This window comes from Cebus imitator, unplaced genomic scaffold (genome assembly GCF_001604975.1).
Source record: "Cebus imitator isolate Cc_AM_T3 unplaced genomic scaffold, Cebus_imitator-1.0 Scaffold20, whole genome shotgun sequence".
NCBI classification, from domain to species: domain Eukaryota; kingdom Metazoa; phylum Chordata; class Mammalia; order Primates; family Cebidae; genus Cebus; species Cebus imitator.
The window spans coordinates 10,642,570-10,659,060 of NW_016107335.1; the positions used below are offsets into that span (position 1 = coordinate 10,642,570).

Sequence of the window (16,491 nt, forward strand, 5' to 3'; positions counted from 1 at the left end):
AAAAAAAAAAAAAAAAAAAAATTATGCAACTCTATTTTCGCAACTCTATTTTCACATCTCTATAGGGCAGGTGTGGATGGTGTTATTATTCCCACATAAGAGCTCAGAAAGAGTAAGCGTTTTGCCCAGAGTTACAAAGTTAGTAAGTAAATGGCCTAAAGCCAGGTCTCCTGACACCAAACTCATCCCCTGTTCACCACACTGCTCCTTGACTCTTTGGCACACATTCTAAGTTCTTTTTCTGGTAATGCTGAAGGCTTACATGGAGCTATTCACTGTATTTGTCAATATCTCTGAAGACAAATGATACATATTTGTGAGATGGATAGGGTTAGTTGTAAAATTTTTTTTCTATATGGAAGGTTAACCAGTTTATATGGAAATTGAGATTAACCTTGGCCTCACCTTCACTCAACTAAACTAGCTGGGTTTTTGATACTGTCTTAAATGGCGTGGCCGGACAGAGGAATCAAGACATGATGTCTTTATTACCTACTATTAAAAAAACTAAATGATACAATACGTAAAAATTAAGTAAACAAAAGTGGACACACATAAGTTAGATTTAAAATGGTATGAATGTGCCCTGAAGGCAACAGGTATTCAGTCAACTGGCTGAATGAATGAATGCTTCACAATCTGATATCTTGGCTCAAAGTTTCATCTGTAATTACAGTGGTTGTATCATCTAAACACAGATGCCTCTGACAGGAAAAGAAGGAGCTACTGATTATCCCACATAACTGGGATTGTCCCAGGCAAACCAGGATATGAGGTAACCCTATCTAAAAACTACTTAAATACTTTTATTTCATTCCTAAAAACAAGTTAAATTAGATTGAACTTGAGAAAGTTCAAGCAATTATAGAAAAAGATTGATGAGGATGCTAATAATACAGATACAGAAAGTTCAATTTCTAAATTAAAATTTCTTCCCGGATTTTTGATTCCATTAACTTTATCTGTGTGCTTACCAAAATAAAAACAGAAGTATTTCCTACAATCATAAAATAATTTCTCATGTGTACTTCCCAGAAAACAACAAACAAAAGGATGGTTTCAATCACTTAGATGACATGACTAATGCCATCTTTTAATGGCATGAAGCCAAAATCTGGGGCCAAGATGAGCTTTTAAGGGTTAAAATAAAAGAACAGCACTTTGGAGTAATGCTGAGAATTGGGGCACGCAGAAGAGCATTTACAGTGGATTACTAAGCTTCCCAATTCACCAAAGAGGTAAAGTCCAGCAATATAAGACTCCTTTGTAGCTAACTAAAAATACATTGTCAGTGGATTTGTCCAGTTTTATGTATAAGCAATACTTCTTTCACCTGAACTAATACTAGTAGTCATCTAAGCCCCTTATTGCCATGTGCTGCATTTTTTTTTGTTAATCTTCAAGGATTTAGCTTCTCTGCCACATACCTCAGGGCACCAACTGATAAAGCTCTAACTCTCCATTTTTCCAGGACACCAGCAGTGCGGCCTTGCAAAAAATGAAAATCGCTCAAGAGATTTAAAGGGGAAATTTATTTTCAAAATCCTGACTTGAAGCAAAGAGGTGGATTTTTAAAAAGCTTATCTATAAAGAATCAGTTCAAATTTAAATTATATCTTGGAACTCTTTCATGCATTCCAGCTTTAAAGTTTATCTTTTGACAGGGACTTTCTGCAAAGGTAATGGGCAGCTTTGTCAATGTAATCTGTCCAAGGTTTTTAAAATATTTTTTAATGTTAAACTCCCGTCATTAAAAAAACCCACCATATATGTATACCAACTAGGGTTGCAGCAAATTTAGCAGGCGCTAATTCAGATTCCCATCTATGCTGATATATCACAAAAAACCTCATAAATAGTACTGATGAAAGCTGAATGGAATCACCTAACATCTGGATGCTGAAATATGGCTGGAGCCATCTTCTATCTCTCAGCAATTAAGGTCTTTACATTATTTCCATTTAGAAACACAGTCTAAGTAAACTCTGATAACAATTTGAAATACTAAACAGAGAGTCAGAAGATGTGCAGTTGTGGTTAAGTATAACAAGGCTATCCCCTGTGGACAACTGAGACAGAACGTGGGCTTTCCGTCCATGCTCAGAGTGTAGAGTCATGAAGGCTGGGAGCTGGCCTTGGGTAAACTTCAACACTTTTAAATATACTCATTTAAACATTAAGTTTCTTATTTCCTCTTGGAACATACAGTTGAGAAACAGGAAGGAAATATTTCCCCTCCTTTACTGGGTTGCTTTATTTACCAAAAAAAAAACCCTTCATTAGTTAATTATAACAGCTGATGAGAACGGACTTGGAATGAGACTACATTGCTTAAACCGAAGGGGAAAAGGATGAAAACCTTTCATTACAGGCTCAAACCAATTAGACAATTTATCATTCTCTAAAGAAGAAACCGTTTACATTTAATAAAAGATTACTTGGGAGCAAATCCTACAGGACTTGGGGATAGATTAAAGAAACATTAAAAATTTTAATTATTCTGATTGCTAAAGTCATAAAAGTGTAAAGGAGATCCCTTTCCTGCTCTTTACAATATGGTAGTTAAACAGCTGCTCTCTAAGGTGTCTCTAAGATCACTTTACATACATTTTATAAAATCATGATGCCCCTCACTGTCAAACATCAAACCATCGCTATCCCTCTCATTCGCATATGTCACTTAGGTCACCAAAGCAGGCCTGGGCGCCCTCCCCTCACTGGCTACAGCAAGGTACTCGATCTTTCTGTGCAGTTTTCTCGACTGTAAAACAGGAACACAATACCAAACCCTCAGAGCTGTTGGGAAAGCTAAATCTGAATTCTGGCCAGGCCTGGAACCTGTAGGAACTCAAGAAGTGGTAGATGTTAATATCATTTACCATCCAGTTAGTTTATTCAGTAGCCAAGGTTAGCTCAAATAAAACAATTCCTCAATCAATAGGATAAAAATGCTGAGAATCCTTCCTAGGATTTATGGGGTTTCTATCATCAACAACTCCCAATTATGCATGGGTTGATTATCAACACTATTGAATATCTGTAAGAAAATTCAGAACTGTTAGAGTCATCTACTCATCTTAATTAAATAACACAAACTAGTCTTCATTTAGTGTTTTCTAAGAGAAGGCAGAAGAGATGGCCCTTTGAAACCAAAATAGTCTTAGAGACAGCATAAAACTACTGTTTTTAAACAGAGACAAGTTAAACTGTCAAATGCTGCTGCCTCTTCCCAGTTTTGAATGGGAGGAAGGAGACAGAGGAAGGAAGCAGAGGGTCTGCGAGGTTGAGAGGCTGGTGAATAACGAGTAAGTGGCAGAGCTGGAATTTCCACCCCGGTCAGTGGCTGCCAAAGCCAGGCTCCCTTGGCCAGCCCTGGACTTACTTATCTACAGGTGGTGGGTGATGTCAGCATTTTTGGGGTGAAACTCTAATGTGCCTTTCTAGATCATATTCAAAGTAAAACAGCTCCCCCAATTTGACAGATGGATTTTGGCTAATCATCTATTTAAGAATATAGTGTAATTGTCTAGTCCTACTAACACAAATTTAAAAATGCTTTTATTTTTTCACAATAAGCCTCCCTCCAAAAATCACTTAACAGAGCAAGAGGAAATTTTAATTAAAGTAGTCCTGTATACTCATCTCATCTAAACTCCAAAGATCCACGCAACATATACACTGACACACACAGAAACACAAATTTTAATAAAACATTTTTAAAAAATTTTACTTAATCCCGAATTTGACAGTACGAGTAACAATTTTAAATTGTTCTGAAATGTACTGTTAGGTTTATCACTGCTGCAACTATTATGGTTGTGACTGCAACTGATCAACATAATTGCTTTTAATACATCTTTCTTTTCTCTCTCTCTTTTTTTTTTTTTTAAAGACAGGGTTCCACCTTGTTGGTCAGGCTGATCTTGAACTCCTGACCTCAGGTGATCCGCCCGCCTTAGCCTCCAAAGTGCTTGCATTACAGGCGTGAGCCACCACGCCCGGCCGAAATTTAGCTTCTTTTGGGAGTTTCTGGATAGCTGAACATGTGGAGGTTCTTGGAGGGTGGTGCACCCAGGAAGGGCATGGATGCAAGCTCTGTACACCTTCCCCCATATCTTGCCCTAAGCATCACTTCATCTGTATCCTTTGTTATATATATATATGTATGTGTGTGTGTGTGTGTGTGTGTGTGTGTGTGTGTATATATTTTTTTTCTTTCTTTTTTTTTCCCCCTAAGAGGTAAGGTCTCACTATGTTGCCCAGGCTGGTCTTGAATTCCTGAATTCAAGGAATCCTGCCTCCTTGGCCTCCCGAAGTGCTAGGATTTCAAAGGGCCACCATAACTGGCCCTTTGTAATAGTCTTTAAAATAAACTGGCAANTTTTTTTTGAGAGACAGTCTCACTATGTTCCCCATACTGATCTCAAATTCCTGGCCTCAAGCAATCCTCTTGCCTTGGCCTCCTAAAGTACTGGGATTACAAGCATGAGCCACTGCACCTGGCCATTAACATGTGTTTTATAAAAAGTTAAGGTGGTTCTATTTTAAATAAGAGACAGTCTACACTCCCAACCCTGACAAGGCGTCTGATTGCCCACAAAGGGGAACTAAAAGCTTGCATAACTCAACACTCTCTGGATTACCACCGCTAATAGAAAAACAATTTGAACTTCTTATGGTGAGCTACTAACCACATTATTTCACTTATCTCATTATTAACACAATATAGAAAAAAGGGGTAGTTAGGACCATATATCATAGCATCTGACAGCCTGGATTCAAATTCTGGCTCCTGCACCCTTACTAGATGTGTGATCTTGGACAAATCTCTTAATCTCTCTAAGCCTTAGTTTCTCATCTTAAAGTGATAATAATTACAGTATCTACCTTTGAGGGTTGTGGTAAGGAATTAAAGTGCTTAGCATGGTGTTTAGCACATAGTAATTATTCAATGTTAACAATGACTGTTTTGCTGTTGTTAGTGTTCTTATCATTATCTCTACTTTAAAGATGAAATATTAAGGATTAAAGAAGCTAAAAAACTTGTCCTGGATCTTATTCCAGGTCTGCTGGATTCCAAAGCCCAAAGTCCCTTCTGCCTACCATGCAAATTCCCGTTTAATTAATCACATCTTTACTGGTTCTTGGTATTGATAAATGTGGATAAGGCTGGTAAAGGCTTTATACACAGGAAAAACAAATGTGGGGATTAAAGATTTAAACAAATGCTCTTGTTTGCTGATCTGGGTAACTGTCCCTGAGAGCTGCTCTTGGAGTCGGTCAGGATGATGAGGAGGGAAAAGGAGATTGCGGCCTTCGTTCTTTTGGCTGAAGACATTTTCTTGGGGCAGCTTAGATATGCCTCACTTTAATTCACCTTTGCTGCCTTACTTTCGTAGATTTGTAGGAAAATTCTGGGACCATATGGAATCCCATTTCGGGTGCATTTTTGTTTACTCATATGCCGTGATACTTGGGGGATTTAAATGGGGTTGAAGAAAGAGAAGTCTTAACGTTTACGTTACTACCCCAATTTCTACTCCTTGTCAATGGCATCTCCATGGGGTGCCCTGGCCTTTATCCTTTCCTGTTTGTATCGAGGGCTAAGATTCCAAATAATGCCAAGGAAGCAGAATAATTTTTAAAATCTATTAACAATAGCTGACTTGCCCATATGAACACAGGCTAGCTGATACAGTCCAATGAAGCAGCAATCTCTAGGTTTCTACATTATATCGTTGATTCAGAATGGAACGCCATCTCCATCTACTGACATTTACGTGTCAGATACGGTACTAGGCACACCCTGTATGTTCTCATTTAATCCTTAACTAAATGACTTACTTGTTTCACAAAAGCCAGGATCTGAACTCAGGTCTAACTCTATAGACATTACTATTTATTATTTATAAAGGCCTTTTAAGATAGCTGAATTTTCTACATTTGTATATTTTGCCATATATCTGCTCCATAACTCATCAAAACTGATCCAAGCACGTGTATCTTTCTTTCAGGTGGAATCTGTGCTTCTAGGGACTGAGCCTTGCCTTCCACCAAGGTGGTCTGAGGGACTTTTCTTCCCTGAAGTCTGGTAGGTACTGTGGAAAGGCATGGGACTGCTGTTACAAACTGAATCTGATGGGCTTCACTCAAATTCATAATGGCTGCTGAAACAGCTCCATTGAACTTTCCAAAGTGAAGATGGTGATGAAAGCAATGGGCTCCTGTCTGATTTACTGAGGGCTCAGCTGCCAAGTGACCAGGTACAGGAGGGATAAATGACTAACTGCTGTCAGGCAACATATCTAACAACACCGCCTCACCCTGCGCTCTCTGCAGCGGAATGACCTGGCTCCTGCTAGCTGTGCAGTCCTGATCTGGGACAAGTCACTCTCTCGGGCTCAGTCTCTCTTTCATAAATACTGATAACAACACCTGCTGGACCTATGTCACAGGTGCATTAGGAGGAGGAAATAAGGTGTGTGGATCTGCTTTAAAACCTGACAACTACTATGTAGTAATTGCATAATATAATGAAATGATTTTTAAAATGGATGTAACAGTTGGATTTCTGTGTCTCGTTAACTTGTCAACGTTCAGTTATCGATATCACAATTCCCATTTCTCTTCTTTGTATTTTAGATTAGCCAAAGTTGTCAACTACACTCATACTTCTAGGTAACTTTGAAGTTACAAAATATTCCAAATTTAGTGGTAATACATCTGCTGCAAGTAAAATACATCAAATTTTACCATGTGAAAAACAATTACTGGATATTATTTTGTAGCCAAGCTCAAAGAGGAAAACTTTTAGAAGGCAGGGAAAGGATCACTAGAAGCTCTGTGGTGGCACCATGAATAGACCCTTTTTCAGAAAGTTTACAAGAAATTTTCACATCACCCAGCCAGCTGCTGTGATCCAAGGAACCATGGACTGGAAAGCAAAGCTGGGTAAGTGGAGGTCACAGCGTGAGGACTGAACCCCGGTGCCTACAAAACTGCAGGCTTTCTCTGGCTGTACGCTATGAAATGAAGTCTGACTTACTGAGATGGTCAAACCTTTCTGCCACGTGGGATTACTTTCTGCCCACTCACCAGGCCGCCAGACCAGCCTAGATACTCAGAACTGTGCCCTTATGTTATTAAAGCAGAAAACAGAATAAAAGATGCTACTGAAAGTTCTGTAGACAGCCATAATCTTAACCACATGCCAAAATGGCTCACCAAAAAAGAAAGCCAAGGCAGTGGTTCTTCGATGGGCCTTGCTGTCCCTTTAAATAGTGTCATGGTTTTGCACGTTTTTAGAAACATGGATGCTGCCTTTCTCAATATTTGGATGCAAAATACAATGTAGCAGACTTGATAATTAACAGAAATATTATTCATAATTTAAGAGCCCAGGTTGTTTTTTTTAAGCTGCCGGAGATCACTATGGTTAATAGAGAGTTTATAGTCTGTGATTAGATGCCTTTTAGGCCGTGAATTTTTAACATCTGCCAGTGTACAGAGGACTTGATTACAGGTTTATGGGTTTTAGAATTAAAACTAAATTTTGTAACCTCATCACAAACATATCTCCACTTAAGTGATGGGTGATTTACATCCAGAATACACACAGAATTGCGGGCTTTGTTTCCCTGGGTTCCTCGCTAGGGCTCTGTTCACACAGGGCTGAAAATGAGAAACTGCTTACTTTCTCGTGCTTGTGTTTCTCCTTTTCTTTTTCTCTCTTCTCTCGCTCTCTCTTCTCTTTCTCTCTTTCCTTCTCTTTCTTCTCTTTCTCCTTCTCCTTCTCTTTCTTTTTCTTCTTCTCCTTTTTGTCCTTTTTCTTTTCTTTCTCCTTTGGCTTCTCTTTCTCCTCAAACAGTTTTTCCGGAAGCACTGGCAACAAAGGCGGCAGCATGGCCGGGACCCTAGCGGCCGCAGCAGGGCTGAACAAGGGCAGGGCCAGCTCTTTCGGGGGTAACACCAGCGGGGGGGCCGGGGCTTTCATCTTCTCTTCTCTGCCTTTATCTTTCACTTTTTCTTTCTCTCTCTTATCTTTATCTTTCTTGCCTTTCTCTCTGTCTTTCTTCTTATCTTTATGCTTCTCTTTCTCCTTCCTCACAAGTCCGTCTTTCAATCTCACTTTGGGATCGACATCTTCAAATTCTTTGATTTTAAACTTGTAGGGATCTGCCTCTTCCTCTTTAAGAAATTCCTTCCAGGGATACTTGGTTTCCCTGCCAGCGTCCTTGTCTTTCTCTTTCTCTTTGACTTTATCCTTCTCTTTACTTTTGTCCTTGTTTTTGTCTTTTTCCCTCTCCCTATCTCTCTGCTTCTCTTTCTTTTTCATTTTAGTCTTCAGTTCCTTTTTCAACTTCTTCTTCACCTCCACGGAGGAAGGCAGCTTGCTTTTCTCCTCATACACCTTGTGGAGAGGCTCGGGAGTGGGAGGAGACACTGACGGAGAAGAGATATAAGGGAAGTTGGGAGGCATATTCGAAGGTGCTCCCAGTTTTGCTTTACGTACAACCTCATCAATGGAGGCATCCATGGTCCAAGAGTTATCGGAACTGGAGGTTCCGCCGGAAAGAGGAAGAGGAGTGGATCCTGACTTTGTGAAATTGTTCGCAGAAGTGGAAGCTTTGGGAGTGGTACACTCCGAGCCTGAAATTCTCTTAGGGCTGGTAAAAATGTCTCCTTCAGATTCCGATCCAGAAGAAAACTCGAAAGGATCCGGCTCTCGCTCAGCACAGGCTCGAGCAATCACAGCATCAATAGAGGCCTCGATCGTTTTATCTGGTACCACAGCCTTTTTCGGCTGATTCTCACTGTTCAGTTTCCCAGCATCAGCGGGCGTCTGTATTTGTTTGACCTGGATAGTCTCTTTACTAATTTTTTCACTGATGGTAGCTGCAGGAGTCCTATTTGGTGTTTCAGGTCTCACCGGTGTTTGGGGAATATGAGTCATGACCTTGGGGCTCTTGGGACTCTTGGGGCTCTTAGAACGTCCAGGTGATTTCTTTTCTTTGGATGCAGTTTTTGGTGATCGAATAGGACTTCCGACCATTGCTGGTGACTGGGCGGTTTTAGGTGATTTAGTCTTCTGTCCTGGAGAGCTAGTTTTAGTCTTTGTTTTAGGTATAAATGACTTTGTTTCTAATGGTTTTGCAGTTGGCATTTGTGATTTTGCAACTGGAGCCAACATTGGTGGCTCGGGTGAGGGAGGTGCCACGTCTGTACTGTCCTGTACGTGGACTGGAGAAAGCATGGGTGGGATCTTTTGAGTGTTTATTGAGCTGAGTGGCTCTCGAGCTTCCAATAACACAACATCTAGCGCGTCCCCTTTAGTGCTTAATAGCCGCGGCCGCTTCATGGCGGGCAGTTCTTCAGCTTCAGGACTATCCAGTGGTCTCTTACCCAGGAAATTCTCATCATTAATAATTTCTTCCTCCTCCAATTCATCATCTTCTTCCAAGGGAACTTGCATGGCTTCTGCTGATGTGCCTCCATCAGTGGGCACCTGCTCTTCTTCTTCTTCTGGTAAAGGAAGGAGAAAAAAAGAAGTATTATTGGAATGTAACAAAACCTAAGAAATAAAAATAATGCTTCAAACATGATTTCTAAAAAAATAAAAACAACAACAACAACAAAACCAAAGTATTGACAGTGTTTAGAAAATAAAGTAGTTAGTTTTCAAGAATCTTCCAAAGCTGTGTGCCATAATTCTTAAAAGAATTATGGCAGTCAGTAACAGCAAGATGTACAAATTGATCATTGTCCTTTCATATGGTCTGGCCCTAATCTCAGGATCTGGAAATTGCTCAGTATTTCCAGTTGGCCTTCTGTTGTTTCCTGAATTAATTCCTTTCCTAACCAGTAAATACCATCTTTCTCTATCTCCCTCTCATGCATACAGAAGCACATGTGTGCGTGCACACCCACACACACCCCTCTAAAAAAAACCAAGAGATGGATTATCAGAAATGACAGAAAGGTATTTTTAGGACTTTTATAACCAATTCATATACTACATATATCTTCTACTTTGCTTGCTTGATGTGAGCCACTTGGAGAAGGAATATGGTGCAATGAAATACACTTGGTTCAGGTACTTGACAGATGGTGTTTCAGCTAGAGCTCTGGCACTAGAGAGCTGAGGGACTCTCTTAACTTCTCTCAGCCTGTTTCCTAATCTTTCAGAAAGGAGCTGATGTTACTTGCCCTGCCTACCTGGCTGAGTTTTTCTAAGATCAGATTATTTCTCCTGACACATATTAACTAAGCATATACTGCACAATGATAAAGTCTAAAAGGGCCACTGAAATAAATCATAACCTAAAAGAGCTTACAATTTAGGGCAGCAATAATGGATGTGTCTAGCCCATAGAAAGTGATTAGTGCCACAGGCAGATAAAGTGCTACAGCAGGTCAAAGGAGAGACAGATCTCCCTGAGGTCAAGCATGTGTGGGAGGCTTGATTAATTATGCAGTGTTTGGGATACTTGGAGCCTGGAAGTGGTGAAGACCAGGACGAAGGGTCAGATGACAAAGGGATGAAGGTGAAACAAGGGGAGTGTACGAGAAACAGAAAATGATTTGTATGGAATGTAGAGTGCAAGATGGGAGCAGTAGGAAGCAGGTTTAGTAAAGTTGCATCCAGATCCTAGGACTTTTGAATTCCAGAAAAAGAAATATAATCTTTACTCTACTGGTACTTTGGACCTAGAAGGGTTTTAGACAACAGATAAAAATGCCTGGGGTGTGTGCTGGGAAAAGTCACCCTGGCAGGAACATGTATGATGGATGAGGGTGGGAGGCAACGGGTACCTAAGGAGAGCAATAATGTGGGTTACTGAAGTGATGTCAGAAGCAGTAAGGGTCAGAGCCAGAATAGCGGAAACGATCAGGAGGCAACAGAAGAAGGATATTCTGAGGATAGAATGGATAGAATCTGATAAATAATTAAGGTATATGAGTTGAGCAAGGACTCAAACACAATTTCAAAGCTTTGAGCCTTGGCGGACATGGTGGCTCACACCTGTAATGCTAGCATCTTGGGAGGCCAAGGCAGTAGGATCACTTGAAACCAGGAGTTTGCAACCAGCCTAGGCAACATAGTGAGACCCCATCTTTACCAAAAAAAATATAAAAAGGAGTGAGACCCTATTTTTAAAATGCAAGAGAAAGAAAAAGCTTTGAGCCTTAGTGAGTGATAAATGCAGTGATGAACAGAAACAGGAAATAAGAAAATACAAAAAGACAATGATTTTTAGCTCAATCCCTAGGCACAGAGTTTGATGAACATTCAGTCTGTGATATCTACTCAGCAGCTGAAATATAATACAGATGATCAGACAGAGTGTGTGAGAGAAAGAGCATTGTTGAGATAACTGAAGTCGCCATGATGGATGGTATAAGCTAGGAAGAAACAAGAGGAAGCAGGTTCAGGTATTTTGAGGAATACCTAGATATAAAAAGAAGAGGAAGGAGAACTAAAGAAATACATGGAGGGGCAGATGTCAGAGATCAAGGGAGCAACAGTTTTAAAGAGGAAGCCAAGTAAAGAAAGCCAAATGCTTAAGAGGTCAATGAAGATGAGGCCAACAGCAGAACCCAAGCTGCAAAAGCACAAAAGGTGCACAGACAGAGAACAAGTGAGGTGACACACGGGAAAGCACCATAAAGAACATCACAACCTTATCAATTATGCTACCGATTCACGACAATGATGGCATCATCCACCAGGTCCTATGTCAGAAACCTGGGGTCCTTGGAGATTCTCTCCCCTCCTCTAGGCCAGATCTGAATTGAGAGCACATGTTTTCTACTGTTTGCTTTAATGTGCTTTCCCTCTGCTTCTGTCTTGTTAATTTCAGTGTTCAGCACCTCCTCTCTGTTTGGCTGCAAGAACCTTCTACCTAGTCTCTGCCTCCAGTGCAGCTTTCTCAGAATCATCTCTCATGTCATCTTACGGTGATCTTGTGAACACGCATTTCTGAGTGTGTGGTTCCTCATCTTAAAAACCTTTCAATGCTTCCTTCAGAAGCAGTTTGCAAGAGGTGTCTCTTGAAAATTGAGGGTTTGTAGAAGCCCTTCTGAGGCTGCTGTGCAGTAGAGATGGCTGTTCTCTATTACACAGAAGAGTTACGCCTAGGGTTATCTATTTTACATGCAGAGCTTCCACAAAAGCTTTTGTTGTGAGGCTAAAACATGTTTGAAAATCACTATTCTAATATATAAAAATCCTCTCCATCTGTGAAATCAGAGGAAAAAATAAAATATAAAAATCCAATTTTTCCAGTATGACTGACAAGGCACTCCCTCATCTAAGCCAGGGAAGTAACCTCATCATTCACACTGAGCCCCTGCGGGCTCTGCCCATTCCAGCCACACTAACTGATCTGCAATCCCCAAATACGTGGTGCCGTGTCACACTCCTGTACCTCTGCACGTGCAATTTCCTGTGCCCGAAATGTCTCCGTCTTCCTAACAGTTGGTGACTTCTACGGCTCCCATCAAGTATTACCTCTTCTGTAATGTTTTCTCTTAGTGACTAGAAATAACCACACACTCCCTTTGGGCTCTACTGTGTTTCAGTTAAGCATGCAACAAAGAATGCCTAGAATATTTACTATTCAGCTCTTTACAAAAAAGGTTTGCTGACCCCTGTCCTAGACCTACCACATTCAGCTCATCTAAACTCTTCCCTCCCTCACTTTCTTTATCAGAATGACAATCTGCTCAACTGCCAACAGATAAACATGAAAATATCAGAAAGAAGACAGTTTTAGAATATTCCAAAAGTGAATGAATGTTCACTTATTAGTATTACATTTCGAAATTTCGAAGAACCGCCTCCTGCTCCACAGAGGTTCATAAATCCCAGTGATGCCAAAGCAGAGTGATAAAGGTTTGGCTTAGGCAGGATAACGGGTCTTTAGAGCATGTTACAGCGCACCTTGCTCTTCTAACTCTGGGGGCTAATCTGGATCTGGCTTCGCTCTAACAGTGTGCGTCCCCCAGGGAAGGCCTCAGGGAGATACTGGGCGACCAGAGGGAAACTGCACTACTATAAGCGGTCCACTGAAAGGGAAGACAGGGGACACCCAGGACTACTAGTAAGACAAGTTCATGTCCTCCAGATGTAAGTCCTGTTTAACAGCTGGAGTAACTTGAAAATTTGGATTTTTCTGTATAGTATGATGTATTGTATTATTTTACTAATGTGCAATTCTATCAGATTAGAACTGGCAAAATGGCTAGCAGATAGGCCTTTGAACTGAAGGAAGACTGTGAGGCTTGGCTAGGAAAAAATCAGATGGTTTCATACAACTACTTTAGAAAATATATTGGCTTATTTTGAATTTAGAGCTCAAATAACTCATAAGAGTATCAAAAAAATTAATGATTGTTTGTGTTTGAGTAAAAAAATTAACATTAGGCTTGATTTAAAGTAGGACTCCACAGCTAGGAGGTTTATTCAGTTTTTGTTATTTTGTTTTTATTGCTTATTTTCACTTTTGTTTTTCAAGTCCCTACTGCAAAAATTTATATTCATTCCTTCATGTTACTTAATACTGCAAAAACCTGTATTCATTCCTTTATGTTAAGGAATAGGAATGAATTAGAAAACTAAACCACTGGCCGGTGTGGTGGCTCACACCTGTAATCCCAGCACTTTGGGAGGTGGAGGCAGGCAGATCACAAGGTCAGGAGTTCGAGAACAGCCTGACCAACATGGTGAAACTGTCTCTACTAAAAATACGAAAATTACCCAAGCGTGGTGGCACACGCCTGTAATCCCAGCTACTTAAGAGGCGGAGGCAGGAGAATCGCTTGAACCCAGGAGATAGAGGTTGCAGTGAGCCCTGATCGTGCCACTGCACTCCAGCCTGGGCAACAGAGCGAGGCTCCATCAAAAAACAAACAAGCAAACAAACTAAACTAAACCACCTCAAGTGTTGGCTTTAAGAATACTTAAAAATACACAGGTTTTAAAATAGATTTTTTTAGAACCAACAGAGGTTTCTTATTTTTTATTAATTTACAATTTCTTATTACTTTTTAAGACTATAAGAAAGCTTCAACTGCAGCATCAAAATCAATTAAAATGAGTGAAGAACTTTGTCAGAAGAGAAAGCTGAAAACTTTTAATAAGAAAGGAAAAAATGTGAAGGTATTTAAACAATTTTTAAAATTAGAAATCACCTGACACCTACCAGCAGGTATAAGTAGCGTGCATGGAAGTTACGAAGCGTAATAATCAACAAATACCTGTCAGGCCGTCGCCTGACTTCAGAAGAGCATGTGCAGGGCCCTCCCAACCCTGTGGCTCCTTTCCCACTCACCCCTGCTTTCTCCACTCCTACCCCAGCCCCCAGGGAACTACTATCTTGATCTTCGATCTGTTTCCTTCGTAGTTTTACCACATTTGTACGTAGTTTGGTTGTTTTTGAACTTTCTATGAATGGTATCATACTATAATGTTCTTTGTTTTTTTTCCTTTTTAAATTTGTACCCAATATTATGTTTAGAAGATTCACCCAGGTCGATGCAGGGAGCTGTAGCTGATTTATTTTCACTGTTGCAGAAATGTCCAATGGTTACTAAACCATTCTCCTGGTATAAAAGTTTTCCACTTGAGCGAATATATTTTTAAAAAATTAGAATTTTAAAAATGAAAAGAAATATAGTTGATCTAACTTCTGCCTGCTCAAATGCAGACTTAGTTGATGATTACACATAATGAATATCTGGCTTTTTACTACATGAATAATTTTAATTCTGTGTTTTAAGTGTTTGGAATAAGATAAATGTGTAATGGCTATTGAACTGTTCAGCCTTTATCACTGGTAAAGGTGAATTTCAGTTTGATAATAATTGAATGGCAACAAAGTACTGTTTGCATGCATGTGTATAATGACCATTTATTAATAATCTGTAAAATATCCTATCAATATTTTAAAAATATTTTCCTATACTAATCTGTGGAAGGCTCTGTATTATAAAACTGCAAAATTTGGTCAACATAAGCTTTAATATTATAAGATATTATAAGATATTATAAGATATCTAATCTTGATATGTTATTGCAAACAGTAAAAAAAAATTTGGGTCACAGGCCCTTTCTACTTCAACAAAATAGACATAGTAATAATAATAGCTGTGTTCCAATAGAGAGAGAGAGAGAGAGAGAGAGAGAGAGAGAGAGAGGGGGAGGGAGAGAGAGAGAGAGAGAGAGAGAGAGAGAATATGAATGTGTATATATGGAGTATTTCAAAGATTTTTATTTCCAGAGAACTAAGAACTTATTTTCTGTTATTTTAGTGTTCTGAAACTGGAGAAAAGGACTCTTCTGTACAAAGAAGAGAAACAAATTGATTATTAGTTTTAACTTTTTAAACAAGTTCTTCAACTTCTTAGTGCATGAGTTCCTTGATTAACAAGACCAGTTTATCAGCATCATTTACCTTGAGAGCATTCTGAAAATTAATCATGAACTAAAGGTAAAGTATTCAAACTTCTAAATAATAATAACCACCAATAACAGAGATATGCTTTGTAAAGTTACCCTTGTAACCCTTTTGAGAAGATTAAGAAAAAACAACAACAGAAAATAACTCTCCTTCCCATAATCTCTGTAAAATCATCCAACAGCAGCACATGTCCAGAGTTAGCATTTGTGGGCAAAATGGACACCACCTCAGCCATCTGTCCTAATCTCTCCATCGCGCCATGAAAGCAATCGAGGGTTGTTGGGGAGAATTTGAAGGACGGTGGGTATTTAGTTAAGGAAAGGTAGTTCTGGATAGGTTTTAATGTGCATGTCACTACAGGCATAGCAAAGATTATTCACAAAAGTGGTGTCACCTTTTCTGCTTATGCTAAAGTTTGGTTAAATTTAATAGTGATATGACTTTTGATTTCCTTTTTCCTTGTGTGAGAATGTATTCAAAATTATGGTATGTGTTATAATTGATTAAACTGTCATTCATCAAAGAATTCTATAAATTATGATATAACCCTTATAGTTCTAGTAGAAAAAAAGACACCACCACCACCACCACCAACAAAAGACATGAAGAATCACACCTAAAACAATGTGGTCATACCTATTTTCAAAAAAATCTTAATTTACTGGTAAAAATCATGTCCTCTCTTAACAACCCTATATTTTTCATATAGTCACTAAAATGTGAATCCTAGAATTCAAAGAAAAAATGGCCCCAGTAAGAAGGAACTATTCATTCTGCCAAATGTTTTGCATGTCTGGTGTAATTTTTTCACCAGTCCAAAAAGGGAAATGATGTGAAATAATATGAATGACTCAGCACAAATTCATCACCGCAGCTACGGCTTCACTTTTAGGCAGATATTTAATTGGCAGCAGGGTGTCTGATCATAAAGTACGAAATAATAGGGAGACAGAGATGCTTTCTAAGGTAACTTCTCGTTTAAACAATCAATGGTTCCAGGTCAACATTTAACTATAAAATTGTTTTTTAA

General features: G+C 39.4%; 1 protein-coding gene across 1 annotated transcript in view; it reads right to left on the reverse strand.

The window, feature by feature from the left end:
• The window catches only part of TAF3 (TATA-box binding protein associated factor 3), a 196,024-nt gene that overhangs the window by 40,784 nt on the left and 138,749 nt on the right, over nucleotides 1-16,491 (reverse strand). Inside the window, exon 3 of the mRNA XM_017521136.2 lies at nucleotides 7,694-9,522. Coding sequence (XP_017376625.1) covers nucleotides 7,694-9,522 — 1,829 coding nt within the window. The remainder of the gene's footprint in view (nucleotides 1-7,693; nucleotides 9,523-16,491) is intronic.